Source organism: Cupressus sempervirens, chromosome 7 (assembly GCF_028749045.1).
Source record: "Cupressus sempervirens isolate cs-2001-9-10 chromosome 7, ASM2874904v1, whole genome shotgun sequence".
Taxonomy (NCBI): domain Eukaryota; kingdom Viridiplantae; phylum Streptophyta; class Pinopsida; order Cupressales; family Cupressaceae; genus Cupressus; species Cupressus sempervirens.
In genome coordinates, this window is record NC_143124.1 from 108049599 (window position 1) to 108071184 (window position 21586).

The window sequence follows — 21586 nt, forward strand, 5'->3', positions numbered from 1 at the left end:
ATAAACTAAATCACTTGATTCACACTATATAACTCAGTCAATGCTTCCACTATGAGCTCGATATAAAATGAATCACCAGCTTAACACTTAGTAGCTCAGTTAACACTAGACTCGGATCACATCAACAATGAACTCAATAAGCATTGTACTTCTCAATTTACACTGATAAACTTGGCATACACTAAGATGCTCAATTTACACTATTGATCTTCACAATAGATGTAACTACTTGGCACACACTAAAATTTATCCAAAGGAATCCATAAAAATTGTAGAACTTGGTAACAATTGAAATGCTTGGTTAACACTATTAACTATACAATAAGCTTGGTAGATACTTACAATCTGAATAAGTGTATGTCACTAATAACAAACTTGACTGATATGTCAACAATTAAATACATATTGATAGATGAAATGAGCTTTATTCTAGAGAAGCTACTCAAGAATATTGACTCAAGGCTTCATCAGGCATTTCCTCATAAATCCAATCTCAGCTTTGGAGGTGTTCATCTATTTTTATATGTTAAATTTTGATTAATATTATTCATGATATATAAAAATATTATATTGAAAATCAAATGAATTTATAAATGTTTGTTATTTTTCCTAGGAATTTCAACCATTTTAGTTGGAGACCTTGGACAGCTACCTCTAGTAAAAGAAAAAGTACCATATGCATGTTTTAGAAGAGCAAAGCTACTATGGGGAGAATTCAAAAAGCTGGTCACATTAGAAAAGATTTTTAGGAAAGATGGACAAGAACCAAAAAAAAACAAAATATATCAATTTCTTAGCAATCTTAGAGATGCAAATTCCACAATTGTGGATTGGAATTTATTGATGTTGGGAATGAGTAATATTATTCTAGAAATAATGATGATTTTGATAAAAATCTTTATTTATTTTCATCAAACGATAATGTTCACATTAATAATAGAAGTATGTCACATTCTAATTGCAACTGATGTATCAAATATTACTAGAGCATATGACAATTCTACAAATGAGCTAGATATGGAATTGTTGATTTCAAAGAATGCAATAGTAATGTTCACTTCCAATTTATGGATAGAAGTAGGACTTGTAAATGGTGCTCTAGGTTTTGTTCATGAGATTGTGTACAAGCCAGGAACCATGCCACCAGAATTACCCTTGTATGTACTAGTGAAATTTGGCACCTACTTTGGATTCCCTTTCAATGAAGAAAATCCAAAATTAGTTCCAATATATCCATCACAAAGAGCTTGTATAACTTAAATACCTTTGTAGTTGGCTTGGGCATTGTCAATACACAAATCTCAAGGTTTAACACTTGGAAAAACAACAATTAATATAGGTCCAATAGAGAGAACATGAATGACATTTATTGTGATTTCTTGTGTAAAATCATTACAAGCATTGAGGATAATGCCACCATTCTCCTATGATCTCTATGAGAAAATGAAAAAGGGAAAACAACTTGAAAAAGGAAAAGTAGAAATAATAAGGCTTACAAAAATAAAAAAATATGTCATAAAACATTTATCTTTAATATTACAATAACATTGACTGCAATAGGTACATCTTTTTATTATAATGTAGTTGTAAAATCATTTGTAGATAGTTGCTCTATGAAAATATAATATGGATCATTAATTAAGATGTTATACATGTTCATTTTCTTAGGAAGACTGGAAAAAAATATTCTATCATTCTTTGATATTGGTACCAATTAAATTGCAAATTGTAATATTTTTTAAAAGAACATATTTTGAGTTATTTCTATTAAATTATTCAGTTGAGAAGTACTTGTTTAGGTTTTTAATAAATATTTCATTTAGATTTCATTCTCTTTTATGTAGTCATTTTTCTTTTCTTTACTCTCGTTTGGATATTTCAAAAAATATTGTTAAGAAAAAGAACAATTAGAATTGATGATTTCTACAAGTATGTTGATCTTAGAATAATTCATGGCGAGGAAAGAAAAAAGTATTTATCTTCAAAAAAAAAATCTTTTGGAAGTAGGTTTTTTTAGATTTCATCCTCTTGCTCTTCAAAATTTCAACTACTTCTATAGAGATCCTTTTTTTGATGAATTGTCTTGTTGTGAGGAGTGTGATCCCACCGACTTGTACTTTGTTCCTACAATCATCTATTTAGAACAAGGTCCTTACCCCACATATTCAAATGAAAATGGTTCTCACTGGTTGAAATCAATGCTTCAAGCTTCACAAATTAGTACTCAGGGTCTAGAGAAATTTCACTATCATGGCCAAATTTTTCGTATACAATTTGCTCGATTACAAGATACACCTTGGAATTGACATGTGGTTGATAGATGGGGGAATTAGGGGGTTTTTCAAATCTTCCATTTCATGAAAGAATCAAAAAAGTAGTAATAGAACATATACCTACATGGACACAATTAATCTATGATTTTTCTTTACTGAGGCATTCAAATAATGGTACTTCATATATGAGATGAAGAACCTTTGAGCACCTATACTAGTTTGATGTGTTGGATCCTGATACACATGACCTACTTTAAAGAAACATGATTCTCTATAATGAATCTAATGATTCAGATTCAAATGATTGATTCTTGATACCATTGTAATCAATTTCAATATCCTATTTATTAAAATAATTCCACAATGATTTCAATATTCAATCAAACAACTTCAAATGGAAATTTACTTTTGTTGTAACTCATATTACAATATATATATATATATATATATATATATATATATATATATATATATATATATAATATAATATTTTTATTTATTTATAATTATTTAATATATCTCATATTTAATTAACAAATTTTGATAATTTACAATTTAAAATTAAAACTTTTAGATATATTTAGGAGATATATTTAGACTTTTAGATGATCGCATGCACTCTACAATGTATAAGAAGCAATTGAGAATATTGACATATTACACTTCTATAATGAGTTTTATTTTCATTTAAATTAAAAATGAATATAATGATTTTTCTTTATTGCAAATCATATTTTCTTCCGTGTACATGCTCTATATTTGCTAGGGTCACCATATATAATAAATTATATGTAATAAATTTAAATTCATAACCTTTTATGTTTTTTTTAAGATATAATATTAATATAATGGACCACTTTGACAATGACTTTGAAATCATTATGCCAAGTCCAGTTGGCTCAGTGAACTCTGATGGATCCCCTCAAACTATTATTGATAAATGTGAAAAATCTACATTAAAGAGTCATTCTAAATTTCTTCTACATTTTGAAAATGCAGCAGTAGGAATTGATTTCATCTCGAATAATGAAATTTTGAGAATGAGAAATGTTATAGAAAAAGTAAGGGAGACATTTAATAGAATAGCTATTTTTCAAGATGTTTTTGAAGAAGTCAAAGTTGATCATGAAGAAAATGAAGGTTGCAATACTTATCTCATCGGTGATTATTTTATAAGGTCTTTACATCAACCAAATTAGCTATTATTCATAAAAAGATATGATTCTATTCATGCATAAAAAATTTAATCACTTTATATAAACTATTATAGACTTTTATATTATCAAGCACAATATGTTTTATCAATAAATAGGTTTTGTCTTATTCCTTTCAATTGCAAATTATAGCCCTTTTCTTTAATATATGTATTTTATTAGTTATAATTCATATTTTTTTACTAAAAATGATCGTTTGCTAATATAATAAGATCTAGAATTCAGTTTTTAAATAAAGATAATTATTTATTAATTTAACCTCATTATGTTTAAAAACTTTATTATTCTTTGTTGTAGTTTTTGGATAGATTGTATTCTAATTTTTACTTCAAGGTTTCAGATCACACTATTATCTACAAAACAATATTACTTTGTAACATTAAAACAATTGGATATATTGAATCATATATATAAATAAATATTTTAAATATTTTAATCATTAAACTAGGTTATTATTAAAGATAAATAGATATAACAAGTAAATTTAAATTATTATTATTATAATAAAATTTAAAAACTAGATTCAATATCATTTGGCCATTGAGAAATAGATAAAATATTATTATATAAGATAAGTTATTCTAATACATTTAATAGAAAAATATTATTACATAAATTATTTTAATTTTTTTGTATATTTTTTACTTTTAATGTGAATATATGTAATATCAAAATATATTATACAATTATATTTTAAAAATTGAATTTAGTTATTAATTTATATATTTAATAAATACAATATATGAAATTTTAGCCATCGTGTTAAACTAAATCTACACTAAGCATGTTTACCATTTATTTGAAACTAATCTCCAAAGCTAAATTTAATTCAATACTAGATACCATGTTGAAAATATAACCTAAAGGACATGTGTGTGTGTGTGTGTGTGTGTGTGTGTGCGCGCGCGCGCGCATGCACGCATTTGTCTGTGTTTGTGTCTATGTTTGTGTCTCATAGAGAGAGAGAGAGAGAGAGAGAGAGAGAGAGAGAGAGAGAGAGAGAGAGAGAGAGAGAGAGAGGATAATTAGAGAACAATATAAGGACATATAGTACTTTTGTGTGTGTGCACGTATGCATGTCTGCGTGCGCGCGCGCGCGCACGTGTGTGTGTGTGTGTGTGTGTGTGTGTGTGTGTGTGTGAGAGAGAGAGAGAGAGAGAGAGAGAGAGAGAGAGAGAGAGAGAGAGAGAGAGAGAGAGTTTGCAGGGGACATCTATGAAAGAGTGGGAAAAGGGGGAGAGGGTGAGACACATGACCTAGAGTCAAAAGGTAAATAGATAGCAACAAATGATCTAGAGTGAATCCATTTTGACTCCCTAATATTAAATAAATATCAAATCTATCCCTATACCCTATCATACCCTAATGTTGAACTTTATTTAACATAGTACTACATAAATTTGAACATAAAATAATAATTGTAAATGAAAATAAATTATATTCCTTTTCATAATTGAATAATAAGCCAAATTATAACCTAAACCTAACCATCAACCCAAATATAGCATAGCAAAAATACTAAATTGTACTACAATAGTAAACCAAATCTTATTAAAGTATGAACATAAAAATGTACATGTAGTCCACACTTTTCCAAATTGAATATTAAGACAAACTATAATCTAAACCTAACCATCACATCAAATAACTTAACCTATATCATATACCCAATAAAATATTTTTCAAAATAGTAAACCATATTAAAAAATATGTGAAAATTTAGTTGAATGCAAGATACCCAAGTCAAACGTAAAAAAACTAAATGAAATGTGAGAGTGTGTGTAAGAGTGTGTCTAGGATGGGCACGAGGTAGATATAGAGATTAAATTGGAGGAAGAGATGGTGAGATTAGGTCGGGGACATCTATGAAGGAGTGAGAAAAGGATGAGACAGTGAGATGCAACACCTAGAGTCAAAAGGAAAATAAAGGGCAACAAATGAACTAGACTAAATCCATTAAGACTCCTTAATATTAAATAAATATCAAATCTAGCCCCAAACCCTATCGTACCCTAAGTTTAATCTTAATTCAATATAGTCGTATATAAATTTTAACTTAAAATCATATAATTATAAATGAAAAAAATTTATATATTCTTTTTCATAATTGAATAATAAGCCAAATAATAACCTAAACCTAACCATCAACCCAAATATAACATTACAAAAATACTACATTGTACCATAATGGTAAACCAAATCTTATCAAAATATGAAGATGAACATGTAAATTTAGTCCACCCTTTTCCCAATTGACTATTAAAACAAATTATAATCTAGACTTAACCATCACATCAAATAAAATATTAAAATTTTCTTTTTACACGCTAACCATAAACCAAATCTTGTTATAACATGAAAAAAATAATTAATTGATACAATCACACACAGTCTATAGATATCAAGGCTTTAAATTACTATTAAAATATATTTCACATGTAGGGGCACGATGCCGACCTCATCCCTTTAAATGTTAGGGGCTTTGCATTCACCAAGACTTGATCCCTACTGGGCTCTTTGTGAGCTTTTCAACTTCAACAATAAACCAAAGGCCCTTTGACAAGAGTATTATATTATGAACAAAATATATTCATTATATTATATTTGATTTGATTTACGTTATACTCATTACAAACAAACATTTCCGAAGCTTTTTCTTCCTAATAGATTCTCAATACTCAAAACAAAAAATATAAAACAAATAAATTATTATCTTCATGAACCACATGATCATACAACTCTTAATTTATTCCTAGAATAAAGACAAATCTTTGCATGTTCATATATAGTTTGTATAATGAATAAACATTTTCTAAAACTGCATTCTAAGAATATGACATATAACAAATATTATTTATTTTATCATTTACGGTTCAAACAAGATGATGGCCAATTTTGGACTACGAAATTTTTTAAGACAATATTTTCACGCCGTGGCTTGAAATTGCAGAGGTCTAGCTGTCCATCTCCACTACTTGAGCAACCAATAAATTTTAAGCGAGCAAGCCAAATCAGCAGATTATAAATTGGTTTTTATATTGATTTTTTAATCGTAAACATAGATTAATTTGACTTTATAAAAAAAATTTATTAACTTTTCATCACATTGTATCATGTATTTTCTAAGTTGTATATAACAAAAGAAATTCTATTTGACTTTTCATATTGGATTTTATTGTTATTAAGATATAGATATTCAGAAAAGTTGTATTTAAGTGTAAACGGGGTTCTACCATTTTGAATTTATATATTCATAAGCCAAAGGTTAATTTAAGTTGGGTGTAATTGAAGATCATTTATGTGGTACTTCGAATATTATAATTTTAGGTTTACATAAGTTAGAATATTTATTGATATTTTAAGATGATCTATAGATATTTGAGCATAAATAATAATACAAATTGAATGTATATTCATGAAAAGTTAGTAATGATATTAAAGACATAACTATTATAATTCATTATATCAGTTTTACAAATATATATAACTATAGTTTTTGTTTCTATTATTGTATTTGGAGTATACTATTGTATTCACTCTCTCCTAAATCCAATTAATTTTCACCAATCACAAGAATTTTTTTTTAACTCAAACATTTCTAAAAAAATTAATTTATTTATAAATTTTATATAGTATAAAAATATATGATTAGCTAAATTATTTTGGTGTTATAGAAGCCCTTTTTTTAGAGGGTTCTCCATATTCTAATTTTTTTGGCTAATTTATAGATTATATTATTTAAACATATTTTATCATATGATTATTTAAAGATAAAAAAAAATTGTTTATTTTGTAAACACGTTAGATCCATTTATAAAAATGGTTGAAAAAATTAGTAAGGAAGTCACACAAATTATTTTTTAAAATGCACTTTAGATGGGACGAGCTATTTTTTTACTTTTAAATTTAAATTATTATTTTTTTTTTTTTCTAATTGACCTTTCATGCCTATTAAATATACGTATTAAACATTATAATATCATTGGTAGAGTATATTATCATTCAACAACATTTTTTAAAATTCAAGTTCAACCTCTTATAAAAAAAATATAAACATTAAGTTTGAATTTCTAAACAATTTATTAATTATTTCTCTTACTTGCTATGATAATTTTGTAACTATACATTTAACTAGATTAAATTTATTAAAAATATATAGCAAAATATAACTTATATTCTATAAAGTCAAAACAAATACAATTAACTATCATGTCACTATGTGGAACTTGTATTTTGTATGATATTTAATTGTCCATCGTAGATGGTAAGAAGATAACATTTGTTTCTATAAACATTTGAACTACACTACTATGATTTATTATTATATGTCAATTAGTAACGAAAACATCAAGAAGATGAAGACTCTAAATTTTGTAACTTAATAGATTTCATTTGTTGTGTGTGTATGCTAATAGAAAAATGTTAAGAATGATAGAGTGGGGCCCAAAATGTTGATGAAAAGTGGTTTCTTCTCTTATTGTCTGCAAACTAATAATAGAACATAATTTGTGATTTGAAACAACAATAAAAATGGTTATTGTTTAATATAAATACTTTTGTAACTAACATTTTGAACCATAAAAAACTTGCATAACTAGATTTGTCAATTTGCCTACATCTCTTTATGATTTGTGGGCCAAAGGGTCAAGTTTGTAGATTGATATTGTCATACTACCCTTTGGTACTTTAGCAAATTATGATGAATGCACTCTTTGTTGTCTTATGTTTTTCAACTTCATTGCATTACATACTTAATTTCATGTTCTCATTATATTTCAAAATATATTGATTCTAGCTAATCTATGTTGTAATTCATGGTTATACCTTTTGATGATTGGATTGTATTGACAATTTTGTGAGATTAATAAATTTATGATTTCCATTTTTTGAGTGTGGAGAAATCAGTGATTGTACTGAAACTAACCACTTATTTTTGTATTAGTTCTCTTTGGTTTGATATCTAATTAGATTAGGGGAATTAGTGTAAATAGGAATATGCTTCTCATAACATGTAGGTTTCTCTATTGGTCATGACCATCATGTCTATATGGATTCTAATTACCCTATCTCTATATGATTTGCTAAATTGAAGAATCTTGTAAATGGGTTGCAAATTGAACATATGTTTGTATGGTAAATGGTAAATGAGATGCTTTTTTGGTTCTACAAACATATTTGTTGATAATCTAAAATATTTTGTACAACAAGTTTGGTGTGGATCACTATGGCTAGTGTTTGTATTCCCTTTATGATGTCTTCTATTTTTTTAAGGATTCTTTGTTAATTCTCATTTGACTAATTTGAAGAGGTACATGTTTTATTTGTCTTTCTCAATTGGACATATAATTGAGTTTTAATTTTATATGTAAGGCAAACATACTTTTTGGTGCTACAAACTGGCATTACATTTTGATAGTACAAAAATGTATCGTTTGTGCTCTTATTTATGGATGGAAGTATTTCTCAATATGTATATGTCAATTAGAAATATTTTGTACATACAGATTAATGTGGATCACTATTTTGATTATTGTTTATGATCCTCTATTGATTTTCCTTTCACTAATTAGAAGTGATATATGTTATTCTCATCTTTCTAAGCTTTATATACATTTTAGATTTAATTTTATATGTACTACAAACATTCATTTTGGTAATACATTGAGCGGCTTAACTGGCACACTCGAACCATTGACTAATAGTGGTTGAGAGTGGGTCAAGCCATTCTTAACCAATAGCTTGAGACCATTGCATAATAGTAGCCCCAAGCTATTGGCTAAGAGTGTTTGTGCCACTTCTAGCCATTATTAGTCAATGGTTCCAATGTGTCAGTTAAGCATGCTTATATTTATGACTTGAAATGTTAATCAAAGTGTATTTGTTAAACAATCATCCATATAGACTAGCTACACATAGTTTCATATATGTTCTTTCTTGTACCATGAATTTTTTTGTATATTATAAAATATATATTTGATTCCAACTATGTGGGTGTCTTTATAAATAAATAAGCAAATGAATAGATTTTCTTTTGAATTATAGAATATTTATACTTCAAATTAATCTTTTCTAATTTATATTGATACTTATGAAAATCATTTGCTATCTACATTCTAATAAGAAATTATAGAAAGTAATCTCAAATATTTAACAAAAAAAAATTGTTATTATTATTATCTACAAAGTAATAAAAAAATATAAAATACAATATGAAGTATTTTCTACCATAAAAGAATGAATAAGGAAATAAATTATCTATATAATATTAGAATTGGGCAAGAGTCTATAACACAATGACAAATTGTGAATCTTTTATACATATAATAATAATTAATCTTCATTTTAGCCTCTTTTCCTAAAATAAATTCAAAAAAAAAAAAATAGAAAGAATCAAATACACAAATACAGTCAATGGGCCCTTGTTCTATTGGTGAAGTTGAATGGCTCACAAAGAGCTCACCACAGATCAAGTCTTGCTTAGTGCAAAGTCCGAAGACATCATAAGAGATGAGATGCGATCATGCTTAGGCACGTGTGGGCCTATATTAGATACCTAAAACTTACTTGTAGATGGCCTCCATAAAAAAAATACACGAACACCCTCTTGAATGGATATTCTGCAACACCAATAAATATTTCGATCTCCTCGGACTTTAAAAATTTAAATGTTCTAGACTTCGTCAAACTCATAATTGCTTACATTTGACCCAGAAATACCCAAATTCAAGACTCCCTGTTTTGTTGAACGGAATAAAAAAAAGTGGCGTGCGCTCATAAGCAAGAAGGACCACAACGCTAGGTAAAACGGACTTCATCTTTTCATTTTTATATACAATAGTGTTGATCTATGTTGCACATTTTCATCATGCCAAGATCAAGAACAAAACCAAGCTACTCATGGCTTGTGTTCTATACACTCTCAATTTTCGCCGTCTCAAATTGTGTTCTACGTTTAGAAGCCGATCCCCGAACTACAGAGGCCGGTCATGGCTGTAGTTCCATCAAATATGCAAATGCCACGGTTTTCAGAGAAAATCGCAACACTGTTTTCTCACAGCTTTCCAAAAACGTTTCTTCGGCAGGATTTGGAACGGCTTCAGCCGGGACTGGTATAAATACCGTGTATGGGCTTGCACAATGCAGAAATGATCTGTCAGAGGAGGACTGCAACACATGCTATGCAGCTGCACAAAATCAGATTCTTATTTACTGTCCCGACGACACCGGGGCGCGTATGGTCTATGATGGATGTTTCTTGCGTTATGAGAATTCGAGTTTCTTTGATCAGGTTTTAGATGTCGGCTACTCCAACGTCTGCATCTCTGGCGCGTCTTCAAATCCTAATCTTTTCAATGAAACGGTGCTCAATTTCCTTGGGGACATGAAATCCAAGGCCCTGAAAAACGAGGGTTTTGCCAAAGGTGAAATTAGTGCAAATGGATTGCCGACGGCCATTTACGGACTGGCTATGTGCAGGCGAACGCTTAATACGAGCGGCTGCGGCATTTGCCTCCAGGCTGCTATCCAGATCATACAACGGTGCTTTTCACTGCAGGATGGAAGAGCTCTTGAAGCCGGTTGTTATTTGCGGTACTCTACTGTTGCTTTCTTCTCCACTTCTTCTTCCTGTAAGTTGTTGCAATCTTTTGTTCTTTTTTCGAATCAGATTTTATTCCTAGTTTGTTAAATTGCTTTAAGTTTTTGAACTTTTCATGAAAACATCGAAAAATACAAATTCAGAAACAGCACAAGGCATTACAAATCTAAACTCTTTAAAGTTTATTGCTAATTCTGTTAAATGTTTGGTAACATTTGGCTTTGACTGTTGCTACAGCAAGCCCTTCGAAGACTGTGATCATCTTGATCGGAACCTTGGGAGGTGCGGCTCTCATTTCTGTTTTATGGCTGTTGTTTATATTCAGACACTGTCTCCGAAAGTTATGCACTAAAGTCTCCCTCGGCGGCAGGCAGCATGAAGCAACAGGTAAATGAATATTGTTCTTTCGCAAATTAATGGATTTTGATCAAGCCTTGCAGTATGATTCGTATTGCAAGACAATTTAAATAATTCCAATTCAGGAAGCTTTATATTAGGAATCGTATCGTAAAATGATTCAAAGAGTTCCGTTTTCTCAGAAATTCGAGAATCTTAATTGTAGGATTCTATCCTAAAACGAGTAGAAGAATTTTAGTTTTCACAAATTGATGAATTCATACTGTGAATTTGGAAATGGCTCGAAGAATCCTAATTTTTCGCACATTGATGAAACTGAAGAAGCTTTACAGTAAGATTTGCATTGTAATGATTCAAAGTAACTAGGATTAAACTAGTGGTTTGAGTGTTTAATGTCTGCAATTGATTTTAGCAGAAGTATATTTCATTGCCGAGGAAGACTCGAAGTGGGATCACCTCTTCAGCTACGATTCACTTCGATCTGCAACGAAAAAATTCGATTTAAGCATGAAGATTGGCGAGGGAGGTTTTGGCCAAGTTTATAGGGTATTCGGATTACAAGCCTTTTAAATCTAAAGCATATTCTGAGTCCTGTTTGCTAATCAGACCTGGAATTTTGTGGTGGTAGGGAGTATTCAACGATGGCCGAGAGGTTGCAGTGAAAAAGCTTTTCGTACAGCAGTCTACGACGGCATCAGACGAATTTGTTACAGAAGTGAAGCTTGTCAGCACTGTTCGTCACCGTAATCTCGTCCGTCTGCTCGGGTGTTGCACACGAGGACTGGAGAAGCTACTTGTTTACGAATTCATGCCAAACATGAGCCTTGACAGACATCTCTTCGGTTTGTCTAAATCCTTTTCAGAGAAACAGAGCATACCAAATTTTGGGGCTAAATGGTTATTTCTCTCTAAAAATCTCTTTCATAATAACTCTTGCAGGTAATTCGGAGAATTTACTGAGCTGGAAAACGCGATTTGAAATTATTTTGGGGACGGCGCATGAACTTGCATATTTAAACGAAGAATCCCCCTTTCGAATTCTGCACCGGGATATCAAAGCTGCAAATATACTGCTGGATAACGATTTTCAGGCAAAAATTGCAGATTTCGGACTGGCAAAGCTCTTTCCAGAGGACCAGACACATCTTACTACAAGAGTCGGTGGTACCATGTAAGATTTGTGAAAACTCTTTACCTGCTCCATTCTCTCTGTTGAAATCGAAAACATAAACATTCGCATAATTGCTTAAAAATTTGTCTTGTGACAGAGGATATACGGCGCCAGAGTACGCTGTTCATGGCCATTTGACAGAAAAGGCAGATGTGTACAGCTACGGCATGCTTGTTCTCGAAATTGTGAGTGGCCGAAAGTACGTTGATTATAAACTTCCAGCAAATATGGAACTCCTGTTACAATGGGTAAGCTTCAAAGGAACATGCTTATTAATTATCAAAATAATGCTTTTGAAAAAGAGAATAATGTGATTTTTTAAGAAATTGATTGTTTGAATAAATCACACTTAGTTTTTCACTGCATCTAACAATCTTTCAAATCAGATATTAATTACAAACGTATTGTAACCCCAAACAATATAACCTTCTAAATATTGATTAGAATGTATGTAGTGTTTAGAAGACAATTTGTCAATTCAGACATTTAACATCGTCAGATTTCCACAATCCATTTGTCATATCTACATGATCCATCATTTGTCATATCTACATGATCCATCATCAGATTTTTCATATCTCTACTATCCTACTCTTTTTCATCCTGATGATGGATCATATAGTATGATCCGAAACGTTGATGGTAAAAAAATACACAGTCTAATCCAGAAATCTTCTTATTTAATTCAGACATTGATAAAAATATTTTTGATTATTATGGTCAGTCCAAACAAATTATATTTTGATTATTATGGTCAGTCCAAACAAATTGTTCTTATCAGCGATTTTTTCAATGGTCAACAGTCAACAATATTAACGGATAAGACTTCTAGCACGAGTTGTTTACACAAGTTCAAAAGTATTGCCCACTTCAACAATTGTTGTTTTCCAAATTGCTCAACAATTCAAATGGTGTACAACCACTCATTGATGGACAGCAGATTCCATTGTTATTTACAAGACTAAACAAGCTGTCCCCATTAATGTTTTTCATTTAAGTGGTCAACAAAGAACACATGAGAATACATGAACGTTGAGTAGAACTCCCTTGCAATTGTGCTGACTGTTTATTTAAATTTTTTTACCCTAAACCCAAACAAACAGCCACCATCAGTAATTGTTTCCGTTTTAAAGTTGTCAACAATGAACAGCGTGAATGCACACGAGTGGTGAGTAGATTCTGGTCAACCCTACTAATGAAGATATATTTATTGTATATATATACAGGCGTGGAGTCTGTACCAGAAGAATGAATCATTAAGCATGGTAGACCAAAGATTAATTGATGAAGAACGACAGGTGAATAAAGGGGAGATATTAAAGGTAATCCAGATTGCTCTTCTTTGCACACAAGGGGCCCATGAGCTGAGGCCACTAATGTCCAAAGTGGTGTCAATGCTGACAAGCAATACAGATATTTTAGCTCAGCCTACTCAACCAGCGTTTATTGACGACGACTCCACTGCAAACGGATTGGGTTCGGCGAATGTTGAGTGGATGGAAGCTTCATCTGTTGCATCATCACACGCTACTGTTTCCATCTCTCTCCAACCACGCTGAGTCAATTAACAAGGGCTGCCGCCTTCCTCGAGTAAACCATATTTCTTTTGACTTGCTTTTGTTCTTCCGTTCACGTTTCCTCCGCATTCAATTATATTCATGCGACTCCCACTATAGGTATTGGCCCCATCGTTATGTATGGTCGTTATGTAAGGTATGTATCTAACTACATTCGCACGTGTAGTTATTAAGTGTGCCGAAAAATATATATATTGTCAGAACTTAACGAACAAAGTGTCACGGACTAATGTAATTTAAGTGTTTTGATTTTTTTATGTTTAATAAATTTATTATTATTATTTTGTTAAGTGAAAAATATTATTTTTCAAAATGGTAAGTAAATTTATTTGAACAACTTTTTTTCACATAGTATAAATCTAGATTTTTTTGTTTTATTCTTTTAATGACAATGTATCATTGATTTTTTTAATTATATTTAAAATTTCAAATGGAATAATTTGATCTAAGTATTCTTTCAAACAATACATTCTTATATACATATACATATATGAACTAACAAGTGTCACAAAGTTTGCCCTATATATTATAATAGAAATAAAAACATTATAATTGTATTATAAACATTTCATTTAATTTCAATTAATTTTAAATTTAAATATTCAACTTAGTTATAGTTTTAATTTTGTATGTCATAAATTTATTATATATTTATAATCATAATATAAGTGATAATTTTTTACAATTTTAAAGTGTCAAATATTCATAATATTTATCATGAGAGTTAAAGTTTAAGAATTTGTATCTAATTATAATCTATATAAAATATAAATTATTATTTTATTTTTAACAATTAGTAATTGATTATTTGATTAGATATATTGAAATAATTATAAATTATATAGGTAATTATAGGGATTGCACAACTTTAAAAAATTGCAATTTTATAGTGCTTATATAAGAAGGTAAACGTTTTAAGAGTAAAATAATGTTATTTATAAACATAGCAAATTTGCATTTCTATTAGTGCACTATATTAATTCTATGTCATAATTTTAAAATAACTAATTCTACTTGGTAGAAAGAAAAAAAAATTATTCACTAGTTAACATTAAAAGGCCATAAATGATACAATAGAACTTAGCTACTATAAGTAATTATTATCATTATATAATATAAATAATCATAAAAATTCATTGTTGTTAAATATTTAAAATTATTAATAATAATATATAAGTTCATAATAATTACCTTTCAATTACTTATAAGTTTCTCTATCTTTGGTTTGCACTTTTATGAGTTTGTATTATCTATATAACTAATACACTATAGAATATTTAAAAATCTATATAGGGATGTAAAATTATATTTATAAATATATGTATCAATAAAATAACTATATATTTATAGACAGAGATATTTGATTTTAAGAATATACTTAGAAAAAAATAATTAAGTTTATGTTGTCACTCAATAAATTTTAAGGCTATTTAAATAGTATTGCAAAACTAAAAATAATAATTAAGTTTATGCTATCACTCGTTAAATTTTAAGGCTATTTAAATAGTATTGCAAAACTAATCAAAACAACAAGTAAAATATAATGATTTAAATGTATATAGAAATATAATATGAATGAAGAAGTGAAAATAGATTAATAAATTCATCTATATATTTTATAAATATATTTGATTTTTATATATGAAACAAAAAATATAAACCTATATTGTAATTATTATATATTGTTCTAGAAAAACACTTTTATAAAAATTAGCTTATCTATATTAATTTTATTTTTAAATTATTTGATTTACAACATAAAGATATAATCAATGTGATATTAAAAATTTTGAAAAAAATTCATGACAATTTTTTTTTTTTAAATTTAAAAATAAATAAAAGATAATATTAAATTATTAGAATTGTAATTTATAAAATAAACTATGTTGTTGTATTAAATACTGATATTAACAATTCCCTAATTGCAATTAAATTTCAAAAAATTACATACAAAAAATATAATAAATTAATTTAACTAAAGGAAAAGAACATGTAAAATTAAAAATATTGCTAATCCCAAAATAGCTTATGCCTAGCTTATGTCCTGTGTTGTTCTGACAAATATTTGCATTTTTTCTGAAGGGTGTATGAATGTGATTTGACATATTAGCCATTGTTATGCCAATGTTAATACACATGACATCCAATCAGTGCAAATATGTTGCACCATAGCTGGTGCTCCACTTTTATCATTGGTGACTCATGTTTCTTACCTTAGTATGGGTGGTATTATTTGATCCAATCTAAGGTTGATGTTGTATATTAATATAGTAATGAATGTAACAACAATTACAATGACAATAGTTATTGTAACAAATGTAATGGCAATTACAATGTTGTGTTCTCTATTAAAAATTTGTTGATGTATATAATAAATTTGAAAATATTTTATTCATTGTGAAATATACAAATCTATAAATATTAAATTACTTTATATAATTAAAATTTTGTTCACACTAATTTCAATCTGTTTAAGTCTTTTAAAATGTTGTACATTGTGAGAAAAATGGTGAAAAGTGTGAGAAGTATGCACATAGCAAATATTGCAAAAAAATTGAACAAGGGAAAAATAGTGATCTATGTTATGCGTGTCAAGCAGAGAACTTTTTCAAACAATAAACAATAATGAAGCCCTTCTCTAAATTGTCAAAGATCTTGATTAGGTTATCAACAATGGTAACAAGTCTATGTGAATTGGGTCTCACACAAGAAAATGAAATTCATCAACCACATAAATGATAGGATGAAAGAGGCCTCAAAAAATTCTTTTGTGGAGAAAAAAAAAGCCTCCTTTGCCAAAACCAAATATACCAAATACAAATCTGATAAGGATTCTATGTATTTTCATTCTTTTGAGAAAAATTATGATAACCTCAAGAAAAACCACAAAGAGGAAAGGATTCAAAACCCTAAAGATGTTGCAGATCCAACAAATGAATGGAATATAGGAGCCAATAAAAAGAATAGAGAAAAATTTATAGATCGCAATCCAATGATCAACCACACCAACTCAAAGAAGTTAATAACTTCTTCAATCATAGCAAGAAAGTAGGGAAAAATATTTTAGAGGAAGAATATTTAGGTTTTTTCCAAATTGGAGCATCACGATCTCAAATCAACTTCACATGAAAACACACACACACACACACACACACACACACACACACACACACACACACACAATCAATTAGAGTACCAATCAAAGGTTGAAAGCCCAAATTTTCATGACTCCAAATATGCATCCTCCAATCATTTCAAGGTCACAGATATTCCAATTCAAAACAATGACATCGAGTTGAAAAATAATGTAATTCAACATGAAGAAAAGAGCATAGACAAAACATAGATGTGTCCTAGTAAAGATAACATATTAATCATCAATAGCATCTACAGTGAACATTTTTGGCTTGAATGTGCATCATTAGGCATTTTCTCCTACTAGAATGGGCTCAAATAAAAATAATCAAATCTATCTGATTGGTTAAAGAAATTCTTCAATGACCAGGTAAGTATCTCTTCCCTTTCAAACAACTTATTGTTAGAATTTCTTTAGAATAACTGAGAGGGGGGAGGGGGTGTGAATTAGTTATTCAAGGTCCAAATGTCCAATTCAAACTTTTCACGAAGTGTACTGAACCAATTCAACCATTCATTCATCCAAGCTTTCACTTATCTAATTAGCAAGTTACTATAAATCAACATGCAAGTATAACACACAAGAAATCAACACATGACATAGTGATTTATGTGGAAACCCAATTTGGGAAAAACCACCAGTAACATGCTACTCAATTCTCACCCTTATGAAGTGATGCCCTTTCATAGGCATGCCCTGTTAAAGGCTTACAACACACTGTTAAATGTGACCTTGTTAGAGGATTTAACCACCCTATTAGAAGTGGACTTTGTTAAAGGACTTTAGAACATTCACTAGGAATGTCACCCTATTAAAGGATTTACAAATGGTTGTTAGACCAACCTAAGTCCATAGGATTTTTAGATCTAATACAATAGCTAAAGAGTATTAGAAAACCTTGACCTGACTACAACATATAACTTATCTTGTACATCTTTGATCACTTCTCAGCTCATACCCTTGCCTAGCCTTCAATCTCTACAACTTTTAACAACTTGCCCTCCTTTCAAGCTTTGTCTCCTTGAGTCTCCATACTCAATGTACCAATGCAATAATCTCTTCATGACCACTCCTAGAAGTAGAGCCTCTATGCTCTTCCTTCTCTTAGATGTCACCTTCTTGACACCCTTCTAACTACTTCGCAGATTTGGCACTTCAGTAGCAATAGTATCAATAGCTCTTTGCTTCTTGGTCTATGACTTCTTAAATAGAAGTCTTGAAGTACCTTTTCTCACACAATTATTCCATCTTTCAAGGGCATATGCACTGAGTTGTGGTGCCAAAAAGGTGACAAGTGGTTTTTTTTTTTTTCCAATTTTAAGTAGTGTGTGCGCACTATAGTGCGCACGCGCTATGGCTTGGGTAACCCAAGCCATAGTGCGTACATGCCATAGTGCATACGCGCTATTACCAAAATAGAAAAGTATATATGATGGGTTGCAGACCCTCAGCCATCATTTTCATCAGTATTTTGTTCTACTCCTACAGCGAGTAGCACGTATGCAAGTTGAAAACTTAACATTTTTACCACCATTTGCCAAAATGCCTCCTCGTTGACGAAATCCAAGACCTCAAGCACACCCACGATAATGCCATAAGTGATATAAACCTAACTTTGCATTGTTTGATATGTTTTTCATATTGTTTTGTAGGTTTTTTATATTATTTTGTAGGGTTTTTAAAAATTTCATTTAGATTTGTTTATTTATTTGGATTTCAATTAATTTTTTATCAGGAAATGTCCATAATCAATCGAAAAATCCACAAGAACAACAAAACCCTCAAGAACTCTAAACCAAAACCCTGCTCAAGAACAACAACAAATTCCACAACCCGAACCAATTGTAAGACCTCTACCAGGCACACAAGAAAATATAATAAATGAAACAGTGAGGAAAAATTGAATTAGAAAGACTCATTGCTCGGTTGAAAGAATTTGAACAAACCAATTCAATGAGGGCTCAATTGGCATCATCCCTCGAATCCATTAACACCTAGATAGCCTCAGTTAGTGGTCAATTAGATATTTGGTGGGTTAAGAGGGATGAACAAAAAGGATTTTATGTAAATAAATTTTCATAAGAAGATGTTAAAAAAAAAAATACCAAAAGGTAGTATATGTGCATTATTTAGAAAACCCCGTGAACAAAATACTGTTAGAGAGGGTACTAAATGATTCCCCATCCAATGGTGCATACATGATGCTATTAGAAATAATTTTTGGGATAGATGGTGGATGGTTTTTGATGCCCCTCCTTGCAACAATCACAAGGTCCCCATGTATTTTTTGAAGAAATTATATTGTGATTTTTTCCTTGGGGAGATCCCTAATTATTTTGATATATTAGACTCCCAGGGTAGAGGTGGGGGGTCATCATTTGAGAGGTCAAGAGCACGTCATGACCCTAATGTAGTTAGGGCACCTATGGTCAAGCCACAGTGTGAGCATGTGACTATTCCTTCAGTTGTGAAAGAAAATGTAAAGGCCAGCACTCTAGGGACCATTAATGCTTTGATGTAGACCCTCATCCATTCCATGAGCCCATTAGTTGAGGGGGAGCCGTCTGTGCGTCATGGTCACATGTGCACTTCATGCAGATCCCTATTCACATTTGGCACTCATGCTGGAGATGGTGCAGATGATGGGCTTATCACCGATCAGTTCCTGAATGACACATTTGGCATTGACACACAGTTAAATTATAATTATAATTTACTAATTTGATCACATTTCATATGTATAGTGAATGATTAATTAATTAGCATCTATTGATATTGTTCAAAATTTAGGGTCAGAGTGTTGCTGGGCCTAGCAACGATTCTCCAGGCCCATTTTTTGTCCCTTCCACAAGTCCTGAGGTATGTATTGATTTAATCATTTTAATTAATACATATATTTATTACATAATCATATTAAGGATTGACAAAAAAATTATGCATGTGCATTAGTTCTCTACAGGACCCTCAACGTTTACCACAGACTTGGAGCATAGACATCATACGAGCTTCACACAGGTATAGTTGTTTCATGTTAATTTAATTCATTTGATTATATTTATTTTATGTTTCATGTTAGATGTAACGTGTATTGTATGACACATAGCTCATGGTGTCAGACACACCTCATCTGCGACAGTCTGTTGATAGTGGAGTAGCCGCAGCTGTGGCTAGCTCATAGCCACTGATGGAGGTATGAAAGAATTTTCTTTGTTTTAGTTGTTTTTTATAATAGTTAATCTCAAAATTTCTAATGTTAACCTTTTTTTATATATTACTATAGCTTTTATGGTTTTTACACTACTGATACTCTTTTAATTATGGATTGAAACCTTGTTTTTTTTTTACTAAGTGGTAAGGGGTAGTTTTGTTTAATGGTTATCTTCTAATAGTAGGTCAGTTTTTCGTTAAAGGGTCAGCCCCCTAGTTTTGGCTACTTTTAATTCAAAAACTAGAAGTGAAGGTAGTGTTGGAAATAGAGATGGAGTAAATGAGAGGGGAGGGGTGAATCAGTTACCACAAAAATAAATCCACAGATCCTTAGATGTCTTAAAATATAGCTACTACTAACACTTGATAACCACACAAATAAATGTTGAAACTTGATTGATGTTCTGATAACTTATTAAGCATTTAAAGTGATAACATGCATGCATAAAGAAATAACATGAACACAAGAGACACCAGATTTAATGCGAAAACCCAATTTGAGAAAAACCACCAAGTAACTAGTTATCAGTTTTCACTCTTCTGAGGTGAGCCCTGTTACAAGTCAACACTGTTAAAGGTTACAAAACACACTGTTAGGTGTGACCCTTTTAGAGGATTTGATCACCTTGTTAGAAGTGGCCTTGTCAAAGGTCTTTAAAACAATTCAACTGAATTGTCACCTTGTTAGAGGATTTACAAAATTGTTGTCAAACCAACTCTGTTAAGAGATTTTGAATCACTGTTACAATGATTAGAAAGCAACAATGAAGTGATCTGAAATATATGCAACTTATCTTTGCTGAATACAGATCTCTGTTCTACTTCACTAGATCCTCATTGATCAAATGCAACTTTGCAGCTTCATAAGGATATCTAATCCTTCCTCAACATTTTCTCATATATTCAGTATTTTCTCATTCATATATTCGCACTCTTATGCATCCACACTCTTACTCGTTTTTTTGAATTCACAACTTGACCTTTCATATATACCTTACAGATTATCAAGTCGGCTCAATTACAAGTTACAACAACTAAAAATCATTAAATCAGT

At 30.2% G+C, this 21586-nt stretch overlaps 1 protein-coding gene across 1 annotated transcript; it reads left to right on the plus strand.

Annotated features, from left to right (window-relative positions):
• Positions 1-10206: 10206 nt before the first annotated feature.
• LOC149545717 (cysteine-rich receptor-like protein kinase 2) lies at positions 10207-14487 on the plus strand. The gene is made up of 7 exons (XM_089790787.1): positions 10207-11115; positions 11322-11471; positions 11857-11987; positions 12070-12283; positions 12381-12612; positions 12710-12860; positions 13839-14487. Exons 1-7 carry the CDS (start codon positions 10335-10337, stop codon positions 14169-14171), a joined length of 1992 nt encoding a protein of 663 aa, XP_089646913.1. The 5' UTR covers positions 10207-10334; the 3' UTR covers positions 14172-14487.
• Positions 14488-21586: the final 7099 nt, after the last annotated feature.